The sequence below is a fragment of the Salvia miltiorrhiza genome, chromosome 4 (assembly GCF_028751815.1).
Source record: "Salvia miltiorrhiza cultivar Shanhuang (shh) chromosome 4, IMPLAD_Smil_shh, whole genome shotgun sequence".
NCBI lineage: Eukaryota > Viridiplantae > Streptophyta > Magnoliopsida > Lamiales > Lamiaceae > Salvia > Salvia miltiorrhiza.
Window position 1 is genome coordinate 49,817,643 of NC_080390.1, and position 21,325 is coordinate 49,838,967.

Genomic DNA, 21,325 nt, shown 5'->3' on the forward strand with positions numbered 1-21,325 from the left:
AAGAATTTTGAGAAGATGATACTATAACTTTTGAGAAGATGATACAATCGGCTGATTGTATGGTTTTGGAGAAGAATTTTTTAGAAGATGAGTTTTGAGTAAGTAACGTAGATTAATGATTAAGAGCAGATGTTATGACTTTTGACTTTTGAAAATCTTAATTAGTGATTAAGATTGCCTTAAATAAATAAATACATAACTAAACGGTACAATACTAAGAGAGGAGATAATAGGCGTGAATAGTAGATTTCAAAGAGCATAAAATGGAGATTTTTTAGAGCGCCACGTAGGATAGAGAATGGCTGTGGGCTCTCAAAAATGTATTCCATTATATAATTGATAGATTTAAATACATAAAATATATGCAATACTTCCACATATTTAAATTATCGTTTAATTGATTGGACTGCGAGCAAGAATGTGAGAAGATGAGTAATTTAATATTTGGGTAAGAATATCAATTATTATCTTATCACGTCTTGATTTTGGACTATATAATACGATTTCATAATAAATGACGTCTAAATATACAAATTTTAATGTATTATAGTTTTGTACACAAAAATTGAAAATTGTAAAATAAATATATATTTAAATATTATTATATTTTTTTTCTAACATTATAAATATGTCAAAATTGAATCTAACTTAACCATGGATGTGGTATCATTAATAATAATAATTATTTCATTAAATATAAATAGTCATTCTCTTCTAACTAATGGTTCGAGTGATCTTGAGAGTTAGAATGTAAGTGTGATTTTTCATTTTTTTAGGTAATACTAATAATTAAAAAAAAAAAAACTTAATTTGAATTATTAATATATGTGCAAAAGTTTACAAAGACTCATCAGTTATGACGCTGTTTGCGAAAATTTGTGATTTTTTGGGGTAGTATGTAGGAATAATCACAATATGAAGGACTTAATTGCGATAACAAGAGAAAGCAAAAAGTGAGCTGAAGGAGATCGGAAAAAGGCATATGAATAAGCAAACAGGTTAATGGTTAGATAGTGATTCGTTATAAGACGAAGAGGAATCAGTGGAAGCAGGAGCAAATCTACTAAACCAACATCAATCATCACCTCCGACGCCATTATTGTTATCTTCTTAATCCTCACCAAAATATCGGTAAACATCTCTCTGAGAATATTCGATCGAATCGCTCGATCAATCTGTAATCGGCGGCAATGGCGACACGTTACTGGGTGGCGTCTCTCCCCGTCGGTCAAGGCGGCTCCTCCTCGTCCGTATGGAGTCGTCTTCAGGAATCCATCTCCAAACAAGCCTTCGACACCTCTCTATACAGAGTATTGTTGATGCACTCTACGCTTTGTTATTCGTTTCAGATCTCTTCCGCAAAGCGTCTTTTTTGCCAATCCTGATTCGCCAATTGTGTTGTTTTTATTTGTTTTTTGCTTGAATTCTTCAGTTCAACATTCCAAATCTACGCGTTGGCACCCTGGATTTGCTTTTGGCTCTCAGCGACGACCTATCGAAGGCGAGTTGTTCGGAAAACTTGGCTGATTTTGTTGAAATTGTTTTCTTGTTGTTTTATTAGAGTATGATTTCTTCTTTTGGCAGGCGAACAACTTCATTGAAGGAGTGTCGCACAAAATCCGGCGTCAGATTGAGGAATTGGAGAGGGTCTCGGGAGTTGTTAGTAGCTCGCTTACTGTGGACGGGGTTCCTGTGGACTCTTATCTTACCAGGCAAAATTAGATGCATATATTGAGTCTTTCTTTATGCGTTGAAGTTTGTTAACGTATGTATGGATTTGGATAAAGTTTATACTTTCTGCAGATTCATGTGGGATGAGGCAAAGTATCCCACAATGTCACCGCTGAAGGAGATTGTGGACGGAATTCATGTTCAAATTGCCAAGATTGAGGATGATCTCAAGGTACACTCACTCTTTTAAGTCGATACCAACATGCATTGATTGTTTATAACTTCATATGATCTAGTATAGTAATCCTTTTAATATTTTATTTTCAATATGGATTTTGTCACGCGTAGCAAAGGAGCTTTGGAATTGGAGGTACTATAGATGTTGCAGAGATTAGTTGTGTCATCTGACTAACCCATGACTTGCTGATTGGGAGCAAACCACCAAAGTTGCTCGGTTACTTTCTAGTGCACTAGTTCCCTGGTTAGATCCATAATAGTTCAACAAGAGGTGCCAAGCATGTATAATGTACCTAGAGTGAAAAGAAGAGAGATTTTGACTAAAATTTAAGATGTGAATGTTATGTATGTTCTCCTTTTATCCCCTTAACACTCATTTTGATTTAGCTAGTGCGAGACTACAAGCCCCAGTTATGTTTATAGGAGCTGACCTCCCTCATCTCCCATATGCTTCTTTGGCTGTGTAACTTATGTTGGCCCCAGCAACCTAAATTAATGCTGGCCAATTGTAATGCATTGTAGCCGGGGTTTTGGCTGTGTAACTTATGTTGGCCCCAGCAACCTAAATTAATGCTGGCCAATTGTAATGCATTGTAGCCGGGGTTATTTGACGCTGTGCTACAAAAATCATTTTATTTTTTCTTTGATCAATTCATGTCAATGACATTTCTTCCAGTAAAACATCTCAACCTCAAAAAGTGGCCTATTCTGCCTTTCTGGTATTAGAGTTGCCTAGCATTTCCTTCTATGACATGATTATCACCCATTAAAATGTTCAGATGTGCTAGGTTCCTGAGTATTTAGAAATATACTTTTACCATACCCATGGTTGAAAGGCATATCTTTCATGCTCATTCGGTCATTCCTCAGTCTTACAATGAAACTAAGTGAATACATCTTCCAAATCACCTGAAATATCATCAAGGAAGATGCTTCTAGTCAGTTTCCTGTGTCAGTAATGGATCATTTTAAATTAGGGTTAAGGTGCAGATAGGCCCCTCAAGTGGAGGCCCTTAGAGCGTTTCAGTCCCCTTACTAACTGTGTGTGCAAATTGGCCCCCGAACTCAAAAAAACGGTGCAGATCGGCCCCTCTGACTTAACACCGTTATGGGCCGTTAGTCAAGGGGGCGATCTGCACCATTTTTTCGGAGTTCAGGGGCTAATCTGCACCTTTTAACTTTTTAATTAATTCATCTCTCTCGCTCAAAATTTGATCGTCGTTGTCGCTGATTCAAGCTCCGGCGAGGCCGGCGGAGGGCGCTGCCCCTTTCTTTCTCTCTTGGGCCTTAAACCTCGGAGCTCGCTCGACTGCACATGCTTAGCGTCAAGGACGAGCCCTAATTCTCCCATTTCGTCGAAAATCGCCGCCGCAATATCCGGTGAACCCGCCGCCTGGCTTTTCTCGATGAGGAGTCGCCTAACTTTTCTCGATAAGGAGTCGCCTCTTTCTCTCAAATCCGGCGAAATCCGGTGATAAAGGCCGACGATGCCCGTCGCCATCTACACTATCGGCGTGTTGTTGAAGAAGGACACCTTCAAATCAGAGACCATGGCCAACATGATCTCGATCTCGATTGGGGTCACGATCACCGCCTACAGCGAGGCGAAGTTCGATTCGTTGGGGGTGATTCTGCAATTGGGGGGCGGTGACGTTCGAGGGAGAATTCGAGTTTCCATTTCGATTATGTGATTTTCGGGAGCAATGACGCCGATTTGGAATTCCCGATTTGGGGCTTGGGAACTTGATTTCGTGATTTTCCTCATCTGACGGCGATTGACGCCGGAAAAGTTGGTCAGAGAAGATGAGATGTGATTTTTTTTAATGAACGGTGTGCAGATTAGCCCCCGAACTCCAAAAAGGGAAAATGTGCAGATTAGCCCCTGAACTCCAAAAAAACGGTGCAGATTGCCCCCTCTGACTAACGGCCCATAACAGTGTTAAGTCAGAGGGGGGGATCTGCACCATTTTTTTGAGTTCGAGGGCCAATTTGCACACACAGTTAGTAAGAGGACTGAAATGCTCTAAGGGCCTTCACTTGAGGGGCCTATCTGCACCTTAACCCTTTAAATTATAATGATAAGACTGAAAAAGCTTTATGACTGGAGGCCTTTTCAAATGTGCACAGGAAAATTATTGGTTTATTTTTCAATTCATGAATGAAGTGCTCTGTCAGATTTTGTTTTATGATAGTCATGATTGACTTCATGAAGATGCTATAATCTCGTTGTAGAACAGATTTCTTTTTTATCTGCTTGGATTCCTTTTCATCTTTCCTCTAGAAAAATTCTGGTCTCTAGAGTTCATGAATGAATCTCTGTGACCTGCTGGATTCATGTGATGGGACCTGCGATTGTTTTCATTTAGAAATGCTCCAAATTAGGCAATTAGTTTTCTTCTGACCCAGGTCTGCATTAGTTGTTTAGCATGACACAATTTTTCTTTAACTTGTATAATAAAGTATGCAGATGGTCCTGCTGCTAGTGGTTGCACTTTGCACTTCTTTACCTATATGAGGTGGAACTATTTGGTATCCTTTGAAGCCTCTTCAGTTTCATGATTAAATTCTATCTAGCTAAAATCCCTCTGACCCTATTGTTTTCTGGCACAGGAGAGTCCTAAGCAGCTTTAGAGATATAATATCATTAGACAGACAGTGATGATTAAAACCTGCCAATAGTTTGCCTTGTTAATAATTTTTTGATACAAACACTTGATAAATTTTCAAATGTATAATAAAATGTCACGTTGTAGTGTGAAACAATAAAGCAATTGTGATCTTAGTATTCCGATACTGATGTACATGCCAGGTGCCAGGATGATTATGTCAGTTACCTGGTAAAGGACATTATGGACAATAGGTCTAAATAATTTTGTTATTGTGGATTTCAATATGCCATGTCAAATAAATCTCTCAAAATCAATAGATGTTCTGTCACTAGATTTGATGGCAAAGTTATTTCTATGAGCGCAAATGTGCAATACTACTGTGCTCAACCACCCTTTTTGTTTCTTATGAAAACAATATCTATCGTGCATGTCTTACATATCTGGGCTTGGATCCATTAGCATGCTTGTTAAGCTGGTTGATTTCCTTCACAGGTTCGTGTCTCTGAATATAGCAATGTGCGCAGCCAACTGAATGCCATTAACAGAAAGCAGGCTGGAAGGTATGTGTGTAATTTAAGCTTTGATATATCTAGGGCTTGTACTATGGTAAGTTTAAGAATGAAATAAATGATTATGTTTTGTATGATTTAAGGTAAATACCTAAAAGCTGTTGTATGCCTAAAGGTCTGAAATCCATATAACTATTAGTTTAGTATGATAATTCAGTTTTTTCTGGTGTCTTGATCGAATGTTGTGAGTTCTGGTACTCCTTGCTTTTCATGAGTGAGAAACATAATCACTTGTACCATTGTACGTAATGCAAGCCATGCTGACACAAGTTGTGAAATAAAACTTGGGAAGTCCATTTGCTGTTTAGTGCATTTGCTATGAACTCTATCAGGGTTTTAGTATCCAAGTGAATGACTGTCTTGGTAGTTGTACGGCTTTTGAAATGAATGCATGTTTGCTCAATTCGGTGGCTGTTAGGTGTGAATTGCTTCGTGTCTCTCTCACGAAATGGATTATATCTATAAAAAAGAAGCGGGGATAAAGTTGCTTTGATGTATTGAAGAGCCATTTACCAAAGAAGTTTTAACACTCCTAAATAACCAGTTTGCTTAAGAAAAAGTTAATAACAGCTATAAAAAAAAATATATTAATATAACTAATACAGGTGATGAAATGTCTTCTTTTTAGCTGTAGTGGCTCCAAAAGCTATGGCTGTAGTTGCTTGGTATAAATCCTTTACACTTTGAAATTAATCCAAATCTAACTACAATTCTCAGAAAGGGAAAAAAACCCAATAAAGTTATTATATTTCTATCTATGATCTACATACTATTAATTCAGTCATCATGATTGACTTCTGGAAGGTGTTCTTCTGGATATCCTTCTATTTCTATCTTTACAAAATCACTTGAGACTTGAAATATCTTTGTGAAATCTAGAAGTCCATCAATGAGAGTTTCCTCATACTTTTTTGGGAAATCACCCTTCTCCATAAATGTTAGATGCAACATACAGTTGGCATTGTAGGTTTTTCTACTTGTGAAGATTTAGTCACAAATTTTTAAAGAAAAATATTGCTTCCAGAATAATCATTAGATAATTATTGGTAAAGAGAGAACTTTGTGGTTGGAGATTTGGTTTGCATGTGTATTGGCATTCTGCTGGCAACGAGAATGGTCTTCTCTCTCTTTCTCACATACACATGTGCGTGCATGCACGCACGCACACACAGTTGCTTGTATGCAGTCATGTTGAAGATTCTTGGTGATAATAGCATTCTAAAGCATCACTTTGTTCAATTATGAATGTATTCTAACTCACTGCTTCAATTGATTCAAATGGTTTCTAAATGCAGTTTAGCTGTTCGTGATCTTTCAAATTTAGTGAAACCAGAAGACGTTGTTAGTTCGGAACACTTGACTACCCTTCTCGCAGTTGTTTCAAAGTATTCTCAGAAAGACTGGTTATCAAGCTACGAGACACTGACAACATATGTGGTAATTACTCTATTTACTAGATGGGAGATGTTCTCATTATTCATCTAGACTGCAGTAGAATGCCCAAATGTCTTTTTTCCATTACTTGTGTAACTAAGTGCCAAGGAATAAAGAAGCATCTCATCAAACATAAAATCTGGCACATCGCTTGTTGGCATTTAAAAGCTTATTTAGTTGCCTTCGATATATATTCAGTTCTTATTTGGAAAATAACACCTCTTGATTAAACTTTTTGTTTAGGTTCCCAGATCTTCGAAGAAGCTACATGAGGATAATGAATATGCTCTTTACACTGTGACATTATTCAGTCGTGATGCTGACAATTTTAGAACCAAGGCACGTGAAAGAAGTTTCCAGGTAAGTAATGGTAAACCCCGTTTCTTTTTCTGTTTGTTCACTCTCTATGTGGGGTTTTATATTATACCTTGCAACTATTGCACTAGTTATGCTAAAATTTGTACTTTTCCTCCAAAGCTCTATCTTTAATAAGACCCTTCACTAATATGTTCTTTTGCCCTTCACTAATATTGTGATATAGATTCGCGATTTTGAATATAATACTGAGACACAAGACAGTCGGAAGCAGGAGCTTGAAAAACTGATGCAAGACCAGGAGACAATGAGAAGCTCTCTTTTGCAATGGTGCTATACTAGTTACGGAGAGGTCTTTATTCCCCCTTCTATAATTTGCTGAAATTAATTTCCTCAGATGTATATGTGTGGTACTAGGTGAATTATGTTCTCCGAGTCTCAATGACTTAGATGGAAACAATAGAAAATTGTCTGTGGAATTAGATATGGTTTCTTATATGATCGAACATGCCTTCCTTGGGAAGGCTGGGGACGAATTATCTGAAATTGTTAGAGACTTAAGTTTAGTCTGGTTCTAATGTGCCTCAGATCCATTCCATGGATGTTGGAGTGGCTTATTTCCTTATCTTTATTCCTTTAGATTGATACCAATAGTTACTGGCTTTGTCTTTTTTCATTCAGTTGCAAATTGGTTTAGCTTCATTCAACATCTTGTACTTATAAGTAAAAGCCGAGCACTTGTATGACTGCAAATTATATTTCATCATTGAAACAGACTTTCAATTGAAGATTCTTTTGAAATATTGAAATTTGTGAGACATTACAGTCTGTCATAATCATTTGTTCCCTTGTATCTACAGTGTTAACAGCAGCCACCAAATTCATTTCATCTCCACTTTTAGAACATATCACACCTTTGTCGAAATCAACACCCCATCTACTTTCCTTCAGAGCCAAAGTGTACCAATAATCAAATAGCACTAGAAAGTAAACTCCATCAGAATACTGAGAGATCATTCATGTGTCTGTTGTGATGTGGAACTTAAATTCTTTGATCTACTGTATTTCTAATATTTTATGATAGACTGAGCCTACTAGAGGTTATCCTTTTCCTTTAATCTATTTCACTTTCACCTTCTTATCATGGAATCAATTTGATAACCAATTGTACCTTCTAGGATTGTAATATTTTGGTGGCAATTATTAGTAATTTGTGGAGTATAACTTCACTAGCTGTTCTCTGAATCAATGGCCTATTCAACAGTTTGTTCTGTATGTTTCCATTTGAATTTGGATTTGATTCATTCTATTACAGGTTTTTAGTTCCTGGATGCATTTCTGTGCTGTAAGAGTTTTTAGTGAAAGCATTCTCCGATATGGCCTGCCACCATCTTTTCTGGTAGTTATACTGTCTTATTTCTGTCGCTTTTTTTTTTGGTCACATGACTATATAGAAACCTCTTACTAACAATCTCTTTCTCTCTCAGTCTGTTGTACTGTCACCTCCAGTAAAAAGTGAGAAGAAAGTTCGCTCCATTCTTGAGGGAATGTGTAGCAATTCAAACAGGTACTACCTTGATTTGCTTTTTATCTCTTCCTACATCTCATGAAACTTTTGCAGTCTTTTTTTGAGAAAAAATGGGACCATGTTGGACTGTAACTCCAACTAGATTTTGCTGAAGCTGTCTAGTTTTCTAGGATGGGATAGATTTATTTCCTGTCACCTTAAGGAAAATTTTTAAAGCTCTGCATGTTATATGAATGTATAGCAGTTATTGTTAAATAGTTAGGAATAGCTTGTCACCTATCCATCCAAAGCAGATCCATTGTTTCTGTTTAACCAAGTCAAACAATTCCTTCTGAAGGCTACATCTTTTATGGTCCCTGGACCTTTTGAGATTGGATAGTAAAATATTCCACAATACTTTTGTTTCATCATTATCTTCTATGTGTTACTGCAGCACATTCTGGAAAACTGAGGACGAGGGAGGAATGGGCGGCCTTGCAGCAGGCGAAGCAGATGCTCATCCTTACGTCTCATTCACCATTAATCTTATTTAAGGTGAGACACTGAAGTGTCACTGTCCCTTTTTGCAATCCCTTGTGTTGTTTTATTGGTCATAATAAAGACATTCTGTCCTTGTATAATATGGTATACTGCCCGATTCTTTTCTTCCTTCAGAAGCATATGCTGCCTGTAAAACACTCCCCACCTATTCTTTTTCTGTAATTGCTTGCCGAACTTGAGAATCCTAGAACTGTATCGGGTTACTTGTCCCCCAAACTTCTGTTGTCTGAAGTTGTGTTTTGATGGATGTTATTGAATGTATTTATCAGCAAGAAATAAGTTAATTGGAATGAAAATAAGCCACTTTTCTCTGAAGCTTTCGATTTGTCATCTTAATGTTGGGATGTTAACATCAAACATCAGGTTTTGTAGTGAAAGATAGAACCAAAGTAGATACTGTTAACATTTGATTTGTTTGCTAGATTACATGAATATGCAGTCGACATGTTGCGAAACAGATGGGAAATGTTCCATCTCTGCAAGTTGGCAAATTGACAGTATGGTGTAAATGCAGCCCTAGAGATGTGGAATATAGAATGGAACAGAGTGATGCAAACTGCTCTGTGATTTTACTCATTCTCGGACAACATTGCACATGTTATGAATAACTTAGTATTTTATCAGTGAGCAGAATTTGTTGCATTGTGCAGGAGATAGATATTTGCCAATTTTTCATTTATCCATATTGGCAACAGTGTCAGTGTGAGAGTAACTGGTAGAGATGTTGATCACAACTCACAAGCCACCGAAACATTGATTCTTCATTGCCACATGATATATAGATATTCGTAGCAATAAATATAGTTTATAACCCTGATTTTTTATGCCGGCCATTAATTATTAAACATTTTTTACGCGGGCTAAATTTTTATTATATTAAAGTTGAGATCACATGAATCAAACACGAGCTAAAGGTTCATGCCCCATAATTATACAAAGGAAATTGTAGGCATTTTAAGAATTCCAAAGTGTGGTGTGTTAATTTAGAATTTGAATTGAGCATTGGGAATTCAGATTGACGTTGAAAGTGGATTTTGTCTTTTGTGGTAGAAGAAATTGAAATGTTTGTGAGCATGTGTATGGTAATCTCTGAAATGGTATTAATGGGAGTGGTCCTTATATATAGCCTCTAGAGACCATATTCCAATTTCCAACTGTTATTAATCTCTCACTTATTTCCCTTCATACCTGATTTAAGAGGACCAGTCTAAAAGTACCCCAAAAATAACCCTATGTCACGCTTAATAATAAAAATGTTGTATTTGAATAAAGAAATATTGGTTGAATGGAATGGAATGTTGTATTTGAATAAAGAAATATTGGTTGAATGGAATGGAATGGAATACTTTCGTATGCCAGTCCATATCATTAGTATATAGGAAGGGACCATTTCGATGAAAGAAATATTAAGAAGACAAAGAAGCAAGTAGGGATTAGGACAACCCACACCTTATTTTATAAGTAATCACAAATTTAAGGAGACAAGTCAATTGAATTCAACATAGCAATTGGTCCCATCAGCCTCCACCCTAGGTTGCAGTCCTCAGCCCTAGGCCGACACCATACAAGATCAAATCATTTCTGCTCTGCGTATTATAGTATCAACTTTTATTTGTGTTTTCATTTATTACTACATGCTACTATTTTCTATGTTTTACGGATCAGTAAAACATATATATTCGTGTGTGTGTGTGTGTTCAGTGGGTCAAAAAAAATACGGCTTCAGGATGTGACTGAATGTGTTGTAGATGGATCTAAATATGTTGGAAAATGACAAGGTAGATGGAATTATTGCAAGAAAAAGACGAGAGAATGGAGAGAAAACGAACTTTGTCTTCTCTTCTTCCACACAACAACATAACTCATGGGATTTCTTGCAACTTCAGGTTTGTTCATGCTCAAATTTAGAGGTATTTGGCTAAGCTTATTTTAGACAATTTACAAACTCTAAGAGCACCCACAGTGGGGACCCGAGATCGGGTCGCCCACTGCAGCCCCCTCCTACTCGAGTCTAGCCTAATTTATTAGGCTTGGCCTGATCTCCCTTTTTGCAGCCGCGTGTATTACACGCACCAATATATATATATATATATATAGAGGGTTAGTATCTAGTGAGAATCTCAAAATTAGTGACACCTAAGAACCATCCTACACCATTAATTTTAGAAGATCCTACGGTTATAATTAAAAATCTTGTAGCTTAACATATGCCTCATTTTTATAGTATTTCTGCCGAATAAAATTAAGAAGGGTAATTTTGGAACCTCAAAACTAACTAATATGGAAAGAGAATTAAATGATTAGATTGATCCCTCAAATCCCGCATTGAATATCCTATGCAATCACTTTTTTTTACACATTTACGTCTCCTCATTTTAGGCTCCATTAGAGAAACCTCCATTGAAGCAACCTTTCTTGTTCATGGTCATCTGCCTCGTTCGGCTGGAATTCGAGATTGAAGGTATAGTTTTCAACTTATAGAGCATTGAACAATTCGCCTGAATATGAAGACCACATCTGGATTCACGTGGAAGAGAGCTATGAGATTACAACCTTGTACATCGATTCTATTTTGTGACTACAACTGTGTCAAAGAAAATGTCATGTAGTCCACATATGTGCATTATCGTGAACTATGCATGGATCCAAAGTTCAAGGCTAATTTAGTTTTGTTAGGGTAATTTTTTTATTCATGAACATTGAACGTTTTGAACAATACGACATTTTCCTATTTGGGATTCTTATGTGTTGGGGTTGTTAATATTGTGAATCTGGATATGAACATTGTGATTGTTAATATAAGTGATGTTGTTCATGTGTAGATTTGGTTGTTCATGTGATGCTATGAATATAATGGGTTTGAATGTGAGGTGTATTTGTTCATGACTAAATTCAGATATGAATAAAATGAGTGTGAAAATAAAATTATTTTGTTCGTATCTCGAATATACTATGAGTATATCGTGAATATGAATTAGCCTTGTTCATGTTTGAACTTTAATATGAATATGAAATGGTTGAATCTGTGATGGATTTTTTCATGGTTGTCTTTTACTATGACAACCTGTCTTTGATGAACAATGCACAGAAGGAGTATGTGAAGAGGATGGAATTCGACATTATTACCATTAGAGAGATATCAGGACGAATGATTTATTGGGTACTTAATTGATCATTTCAACTATGAAACTGGGGAGTTGGAGATCTACACATTATCGCGAGTTATGCAAGAGTAGTAACTTCAATACTAACTATGTCTTTCTTGGATGAGACAATTCAGGAATATGAACAAGTTATAGACTTTCAACAAATATTATGTTTTATGCCATATTTCAATAGAGCACAGACTCATGATTACATTTGGTAATTAAAATTGAAGTTTATTCATTTTCATTGTTCTACTTTGCTTACATATGCTTATGAAAAAATATGTGCAAAAATTTGGTTATGCACCGTTGTTCAACAATATCAATTACTTGATAAGTAATTTTTTTTAAGGTTTTATAAATGATGTGCCATGTTCTAAATTTGTAATAACACAATGAGTGAATGAAATTCGAAACATGACATAATATATTGTTGAATATATGAAAAATATACATGAACAAAAAACATGTTCTTGATTGAAAAATGTTTGTTCATAATTTAATACAATCATGAATAAAAGTTAAGGTCAAAATTTTTCAAACCACAAACTAAGGTAATGATCGAATAAATGTTCATTCGTTTTATTCATGTGAAAACATACATGAACAATGTGTTAATGAACAACACACATGAATGTGACATTATGTTCGCACGAACAACATACATTGAACAAGACAATATTCATGTGACATTGTATTCGCACGAACAACATATATATGAATAATGGCATAATTAAACATTGAGCTATTAACAAAATCAGATGACGAATATTTGCATTTAATGTTCCAATGTAAAACATGAAAAAAATATACACAATTATACGTGACATATAAAATCTTAATTGCCTTAAATAAAAGATATCATGATAGCATGATTATAGGAAAGTAACGGATTATAAAAATTGATGAAATACAACAATACCCTTAACACCTCATATATAGGCTCATCATGTAATTATCTCACAGCCATTAGATTCACAAAATAAAGGGCTAGGATCAACTCTTAGGTGTCACAAAAATATGACATTCTCACATGACCCTCTCCCTATATATATATATAAATAAATTTCAAAATTTAACGGTAATATAGCCGTTTTCTCCCTTTTTCTTTTTTTCCCAATGGATTCAATGTCGTTTTCTCCTTTTTTCTTCATTTTTTATTTTTTATTTTTTATTTTTTATTTTTTACTTTCTATAAATCTTCAAAAAATGAAATGATTCGATGATAATTCGTCGTCTTCCTCCGACGAGGTAGCGCAGGCGATCATCGATGAGATACAGGAGCAAAAACAATTGCTTGCTCAAATGTACTCCCAACCGGCGCCGGAACGTGTTGTTCATCACCGAAAATACGTCCACCGTGATCGCGAGGCTGCTCATTTACGTCTTATGCAAGACTACTTCAATGACAATCCGACGTACGGGCCTACATTTTTTCGATGTCGTTTTCGAATGCAGAAAGAGTTGTTCAAGGTGAAGATACTTATTTCCAGATGAGCCATGATGCACGAGGTCAGGACTCTCTCACGTCTTTATAGAAATGCACGGCAGCTATCCGCCAATTAGCCACCGGCGTCGGTGCGGATACTTTCGACGAGTATCTCAAGGTCGCCGACATGACGGGGCGTCTATGCCTCAAGAGATTCTGCAAGGCTGTCATCTGGGCTTACTCAGGCGAGTATCTTCGACGTCTGACGCAAGCGGACATCCAAGTCCAACGCCTTCTTCAGATGCACGAGGCGCGACATGGATTTCCCGGGATGCTCGAGAGTCCTTATTGTATGCATTGGCATGGAAGAATTGCCCAAAGGCGTGGTACGGCGCATATACACACGGTGATCAAGGGGAGCCCACCTTGATCTTGGAGGCCGTTGCATCCCACGATTTGTGGATTTGGCTTGCCTTCTTCGGTGTCGCTGGTTTGAACAACGACATCAACGTTCTGAACCAGCCGCCTCTATTCTCTGACGTGTTGGATGGAACGGCGGCGCCAGTGATCTTTGAGGCCAACCGACACTACTACCAAATGAGCTACTACTTGTGCGACGACATATATCTGTAGTGGCGCTGCTTCGTCAAGAGTTCGCCGATGGCGACCAATCCAAAGGAGGCAAGGTTCAAGAAGATGCAAGAATCGGCACGAAAGGATGTCGAACGTGCTTTTGGAGTGCTTCAAGCTCGACGGGGAATCATTCAAAGTTCGGCGCGAGGTTGGTACTTCGACAATCTCAAGGAAATCATGATGTGTTGCATCATTCTCCACAACATGATTGTTGAGAACGAAGGTGAAAGAGCTGCCCATTGGAGAGATGACGACGCAGGACACGGGGTGTCTAGCAGTGACTCGTCCGAGAGTGCTCGAGTAACACCGGTTTGCTTCGAGAAATACGTGCAAAGAGATGCAATTCTTCGAAATAGACAGATACATGCTCAGCTTCAACGTGATTTGATTGAGCATATTTGGGCACATTTCGGACATCTAGAGCCGGAATAGTTATTTTAGGATATGTCTTTAAATTTTTAAGATTTATGTAATTTTTTTATGTAATTTTTAGGATTTTAAAATTAATGCAATTTAAATTTGAAGTAAATTGTGTTATTTAAATTTGTACAATTAAAATTAAATGAAAAATACAAAAATCAAAACTAAAAAAATCAGGTCAGCTATCATGTCATCCCACTGCAGCCTCCTTGACCCAATGTGGTCCCCCCCTCTATCAAGTCAGCTATCAAGTCATCCCCACTGTGGATGCTCTAATAACTTATAAGTTGCCAAAACGTTTAGATAACTAAGCTTATAAGGGGAGGGAGAGAATTTTGAGTGAGAGAAAGAAAAATGACGAAATGTGAAGTATATATATCGAAATAATAAATTATAATATGATTATTTTTATAAATTAATTGTTGCTTATAAAATCATGAAAAAATAAGATAGGGTTGAAGAACTTATTTTTTGGAACTTATAAGGTGTTGAAGCTTATTTTCACAACTTATAAGCAATTTAAGAGCTTTGTCAAACATTTTTGAAAAATTTATAAGTTATTTGAAAGAGCTTATAATTAAGCTCAGTCAAACATCCTCAATGTCTAATTATAATATAATCGGATCAGATCATCTTTATATATACTTTACTAGTTTCATGTTTTCAACTCTCATTAAGTTATTCACAACTAGTAATTGTACATACTTTAGAGAGACGTCTATTTTTCATGATTGATAAGATATATGATTAAGTATTTTTATCCTCGTTACTAAAATATCATTCCATCAAATATAAATAGCTTAAATGATAGAAATTATTAAGGACTTTGGTGGGGGTATTTAAATGGTGTCAGATATTCGATTACCTGCAAACCTACCCAATACCGTTCGATATTCAGTTACCAATTAACCACATTCGCTGGTTAACAACTCAGTTAAAGCTAAGGAGTTTTATGGGTATTTGAGTATCGGGTAAACTAGTAAAACTAACGGATATACCCGTATAATTGACTAATAATATTTATTACTCTTTCTGTCCTGCTAAAAAGTTCTAACTCTTTTTTTTTTACACGTAGATTAAGAATAAAATGTAAATTGAATAAAAATGATAGGACTCACATCTTTCCGAGAGTTATTGTCTTTTATAGGTTGGATAACTTTTAGCAAAATAAACTAAAATGGAAAACAAGCCATTTTTAGCAGGACGATTGGAGTATAATTTATAGTCCTATTCATTCTCTCCACAAGCCCATTTTGATGTGGATTTCCTGGCATTGTCAGGTACCTTTTAGTATCTTTCTCCTTGCAGAACTTCTGGAATTCATCTGAAAAAAACTCCAAGCCATTATCAGTTCTAAGGCACTTCAGCTTTGTACGTTTCTCTTTCCCTACAACACTAGGCAATTCAAAAAACCTTTGAAAGGTTTCAGACTTAGCCTTCAAAATATACACTAAGAGCTTTCTTAAGTAATCATCTATTAATGCCATATAATATCTGCCTCAACATATTATCTCTATTCTTGAAGGGCCCTAGAGATCACAGTGAACATAATCCAAAACATGAGTTGCAACCATTTTACTCGAATTATATAAGGGTATACTTTTGCCTAAAATGCATTCTTCACATGACCAAGCATTGCATGTCATATCTTTGACTCATCTACGAAGCTAACATATGCCGCTCCAATAATGGTCTCAACTTCTAGATAATATAGGCTCTTATTTTTTATTCCTTTCATGATAACCACAGTCTTTCATAATATGGAGAACTCCATTTCAGGCTTGAACCTTATCACCAAGGCACAAGATGATGGTGTTGTGAGCCTTCTCCAACAATTCCAGCCTTCTCTCTTTGCTAATCATATCAGGTAGATTATTCTCATCTTTCAGTGCATCTGCTAACCCTTGCTAGCTGGATCAAAATAGCTTTCATTTTAATCCTCCAAAGTTCAAAATCATTCTTACTCGTGAACTTCTCAGTATCATACTTGGTAGTCGTCATCAGTAGCGGATCCAGGATTTTTAAATCGGAGGTACGAAAAAATAAGAAACAATAGGGCCGGATGGCCCTATTGATGAATGAAACTTAAATTTTGTCCACCAAATGATAAATAACAATATTTAGCCATTTTTTATGTGTCTTACCTAATATACCCCTTAACCCAATTAATCTAATACCTTCGTTTGACCCGGATCCGGATTCATGGAGATTCAGGTTTCTCCAGGGATTAACCCATGCAGAGATCAGCACATACACGTGATCTCTCTCTCTCTCTCTCTCTCGCCTGCGATCCACCTCTTTCACCTCTATCTGCGCCATATTGTTTCTGCGATGATGATGAATGAAGCCAATTCTCCACCTCTCTTGCTGTGATTCTCTATCTCGCCTGCGATCCACCTCTCTCACCTCTATCTGCGCCATATTGTTTCTGCGATGATGATGAATGAAGGCAATTCTCCACCTCTCTCGTTGTGATTTTCCCCGACGAAGAGATTAGAGAGACGATTTGTCCTCTCCTCCTCCAGCTCTCTCTCACCGCCCTCGACGTATCTGAATTCTCTCTCTGATTGTCCTCTCCGCATCTATCTCTCTCTCGCCGGCGCCGACGAAGAGACTAGAGAGACGATTATCCTCTCCTCTTCATCTTCCTCCTCTCTCACCACTTTCGACAAATCTGCAGTGATCCGACGAGATTTGGTATGAGATTGTTAGTTTTTTGTTTGTTTGATCTGTTTCATCTTATTCACATTATGATTTCTTCTAGTTCTTCTATTTCTGTGATTTCTGTATTTTTGTACGAGATTTGGCACGTATATTATATTGCTGTTGTTTTTGTATGTGTAGCTGTCAATGGTAGGCACTTATGGCACTATTAGTGCCATACAATTGTGTTCTGATATCATGTAGCTGGGTGGTGCAGTCATTTGGCCAATTAAGGTTTAGATTATCCATTTAGGGTTTAGATGTTCCATTTAGGGATTTAGATTTGATTGCTGTTATGTCTGTATTTTGGATCTGCGTAGGCACTTATGGCACTATTAGTGCCATAAGTGCCTATGCAGATCCATTTACGGTTTAGATTATCCAATTAGGGGGGTTTAGATGTTCCAATTAGGGTTTAGATTATCCAATTAGGGTTTAGATGTTCCATTTAGGGTTTAGATTATCCATTTAGGGTTTAGATGTTCCATTTAGGGATTTAGATTTGATTGCTGTTATGTCTGTATTTTGGATCTGCGTAGGCACTTATGGCACTATTAGTGCCATAAGTGCCTATGCAGATCCATTTACGGTTTAGATTATCCAATTAGGGGGGTTTAGATGTTCCAATTAGGGTTTAGATGTTCCATTTAGGGTTTAGATTATCCATTTAGGGTTTAGATGTTCCATTTAGGGATTTAGATTTGATTGTTGTTATGTCTGTATTTTGGATCTGCGTAGGCACTTATGGCACTATTAGTGCCATAAGTGCCTATGCAGATCCATTTACGGTTTAGATTATCCAATTATGGGGGTTTAGATGTTCCAATTAGGGTTTAGATTATCCAATTAGGGTTTACATGTTCCATTTAGGGTTTAGATTATCCATTTAGGGTTTAAATGTTCCATTTAGGGATTTAGATTTTATTGCTGTTATGTCTGTATTTTGGATCTGCGTAGGCACTTATGGCACTATTAGTGCCATAAGTGCCTATGCAGATCCATTTACGGTTTAGATTATCCAATTAGGGGGGTTTAGATGTTCCAATTAGGGTTTAGATGTTCCATTTAGGGTTTAGATTATCCATTTAGGGTTTAGATTATCCATTTAGGGTTTAGATGTTCCATTTAGGGATTTAAATTTGATTGCTGTTATGTCTGTATTTTGGATCTGCGTAGGCACTTATGGCACTATTAGTGCCATAAGTGCCTATGCAGATCCATTTACGGTTTAGATTATCCAATTAGGGGGGTTTAGATGTTCCAATTAGGGTTTAGATTATCCAATTAGGGTTTAGATGTTCCATTTAGGGTTTAGATTATCCATTTAGGGTTTAGATGTTCCATTTAGGGATTTAGATTTGATTGCTGTTATTTCTGTATTTTGGATCTGCGTAGGCACTTATGGCACTATTAGTGCCATAAGTGCTAAGAGGACCAGATCACTTGGTTTTATTTTTCTTGTTTGTATGCTTGTTTATTTATCACATTTACAATATTTGTGCTGTATGAAATTGTACTAATGACCATACACTGCCTTGTTTTATGTAGATGGGTGCAACATCTATTATTATTGCTCATGGAGGAACTTGGGTTAACAATGTTTATGAGGGTGGACGGAGGGAATATATGCCTATACCGTCTAATGGTATAACATTCATTGATCTACTTGGTAAGATTGAACTTCGTTTAATGAAGAATAGGACTGTCTATATGTATGAAATTGATGCATTGTTTCAGTCTCCTGGATGTGAGGTGATGAGGATGAAGATTACTGATGATTTTGAACTGTCACATTTGTTGAATTCTGTTCAAATGCCGATTTTACATGTGACTGTTTCTCTTAGAAGTAATGATTTGGCGAAGCATGTTTTACATAATCCTGTTGTTGAAGTTTCAGCTTCTAGCAATTTTAATTCTAGTGACAATCAGATGAATGGTCTTGAGAATTGTTGTGAAGTTGCTGATGATGTTGATGAGGAGGATGAGGGTGATGATCGTTTAGTTGGGCAAGGTGATTATGGGTCTGATGATGATGAGGATTTTGATGACTACTGTGGTAGAGATTGTCAGAATATGCCACCGCGTGATGATTCTGATGAAGAGATAGGAAATTATCATCACCCTACTAGTCAGTGGGTTATCCCAGGTGCTGCTTATCAAGCTTCGGTCCCTTTTCAAGAACTAGGCATAGAGGAGGATGATTCGAGCAGCGATACATTCTCTGTTGGTGGTATTTTTCAAAGCAAGGATAAGATGGTTGTAGCTTGTGGTGTTTATCATCTTATTAACCATGCATCGTTCACTACAGTTCGTTCCTCACTGTCTAGATACTATGTTGTTTGCAAATTTGGAGGTGGTTGCCCGTTTGTGATTCGTGGGAAGGCTTTGGGAAAAATGTGGACTATTACTGAATTTGTTCCTCATGACTGCGCAATTGACCTGAGGTACCATGCTGCCCCAAAAGTGTCTTCTAAGGTGTTGGCATCGTATTTCCTTCCCGATGTGATGGCTAAAGGTGTTACCCTTACACCAAGAACTATTCAGGCATTGTTACAGCATAAATATGGTATTTCTGTCATGTATAGCACTGCACTTGCTGCGAGGAACTTGGCTTTGAAGATGACGTATGGTGACCCGGATACTTCCTTTCACATCATGCCGAAGTACTTACACATGCTACAGCAGGCAAATCCTGGTTCTGTGGTAGATGTACAGACTAATGAAAATAATGTGTTCGAGTATGCTTTTATTGCTCTTTCTGCTTGTATTAAAGCCTTTAAGTCGTGTCGTCCTATGATAGTTATTGATGGCACTCATTTGAAGGGCAAATACAAAGGTATCTTGTTTGTTGCTGTTGCAAAAGATGCAAATGAACAGATATTGCCTTTAGCTTTTGGGATTGCGGATAAAGAGCGTGATGCATCGTGGATTTGGTTTCTTAAGCGGCTACGGCATACTTTTGGTGTCCGTGATGAGTTACTGTTTGTTTCTGATCAGCATGTGAGTATCAGAAAAGCAATAGAGCATATCTTTCCAGGAACCCCGCAGGCACTTTGTTCCTTTCACATACAGAGCAATCTAAAGCATTGGGGAAGTCATGTTGTTACTCTTTTCAAGTTAGCTGCAAGGGCGTACAAGATTGAGGATTTTGAGCAACACATGGAGAATTTGAAGTCTGTTAAACCTCGTGCACATGAGAAGTTGATGAACATTGGTCCAAGTAGATGGGCTCGTTCACACTGCCCGGTCCGTCGCTATATGCTCATGACCTCTAATCCTGCTGAGAGTTTGAACAATTGTCTCCGATGGTCTAGAAGGTTGCCTGTTTGCACCCTTTTGGAGACTATCCGATCAAGGATTGGAACTTGGTTCTATGAACGACGGGTTCTTGCTATGGAAAGACCTCTCGAGCTGACAGATTGGGCATCTATGAGATTGGCTAAATCAGTTGATTTGGGATTGAGGATGTCTGTCCAGCCAATCAATCCAACAAAGTTTGAGGTTACATCTGATAACAAGAGTTATGTTGTTGATCTTGGCAGTCACACATGCACGTGTCTTGTGTTCCAGTTCCAAAGGATACCATGTCCTCATGCTGCAACTGCAATAGGGTCAGTATTGATTCTTTGTTTGTTATTTGATTTATTTCTGTTTTTTATGGCCATGTGATTAAGTGCATTTTTGCTGCACGAATGACACTTATGGCACTATTAGTGCCATAAGTGCCATATAGTTCTGCACGATCTTTATGCTTGTTTATTCATTATATTTACAATAATGAAATTTATTTGATTCTTCTTTTGATGCAGAAAGGTGAACCAGAACCCGTCGTCTTATGTGAATAATTACTTTTCAACTGCTACTCTCCGTGAAATATATTCTGGCGAGGTGATGCCACTACCGAATCCTGAAGATTGGCGCATTCCCGAGGATATTGCTTCGAGGGTTGTGCTAACACCAGGTGATGTTCAACAATCTGGGAGGCCGCGTGAGAAGATGATGAAGAGTGGTGGTTCCGGCTCATCGAGCCGTCGTTTTTGTTCTCGATGCCATGAGAAAGGACATTATCAATCTACGTGCACTGCAGTCAT

At 37.2% G+C, this 21,325-nt stretch overlaps 1 protein-coding gene and 1 long non-coding RNA gene across 3 annotated transcripts; one reads left to right on the forward strand and one right to left on the reverse strand.

Moving 5' to 3' along the window:
• Nucleotides 1-915: 915 nt before the first annotated feature.
• Nucleotides 916-9,720, forward strand: LOC131020206 (V-type proton ATPase subunit C-like). 2 transcript variants are annotated; one of them, XM_057948903.1, is made up of 12 exons: nt 916-1,310; nt 1,433-1,501; nt 1,585-1,712; nt 1,804-1,903; nt 5,010-5,077; nt 6,382-6,523; nt 6,764-6,880; nt 7,062-7,187; nt 8,151-8,234; nt 8,323-8,402; nt 8,797-8,897; nt 9,326-9,720. In XM_057948903.1, the coding sequence occupies exons 1-11, from the start codon at nt 1,191-1,193 to the stop codon at nt 8,894-8,896; spliced, it is 1,134 nt and encodes a 377-aa protein (XP_057804886.1). In that variant the 5' UTR covers nt 916-1,190; the 3' UTR covers nt 8,897; nt 9,326-9,720. The 2 variants fall into 2 exon arrangements, with proteins under 2 accessions (XP_057804886.1, XP_057804887.1); XM_057948904.1 differs by having other exon boundaries at nt 9,554-9,720.
• LOC131020207 (uncharacterized) lies at nt 1,794-3,786 on the reverse strand. Its single transcript, XR_009100636.1, has 2 exons — nt 2,471-3,786; nt 1,794-2,395 (listed from the first exon to the last, which is right to left on the reverse strand). It is a non-coding gene; the product is annotated as an uncharacterized LOC131020207 (long non-coding RNA).
• Nucleotides 9,721-21,325: the final 11,605 nt, after the last annotated feature.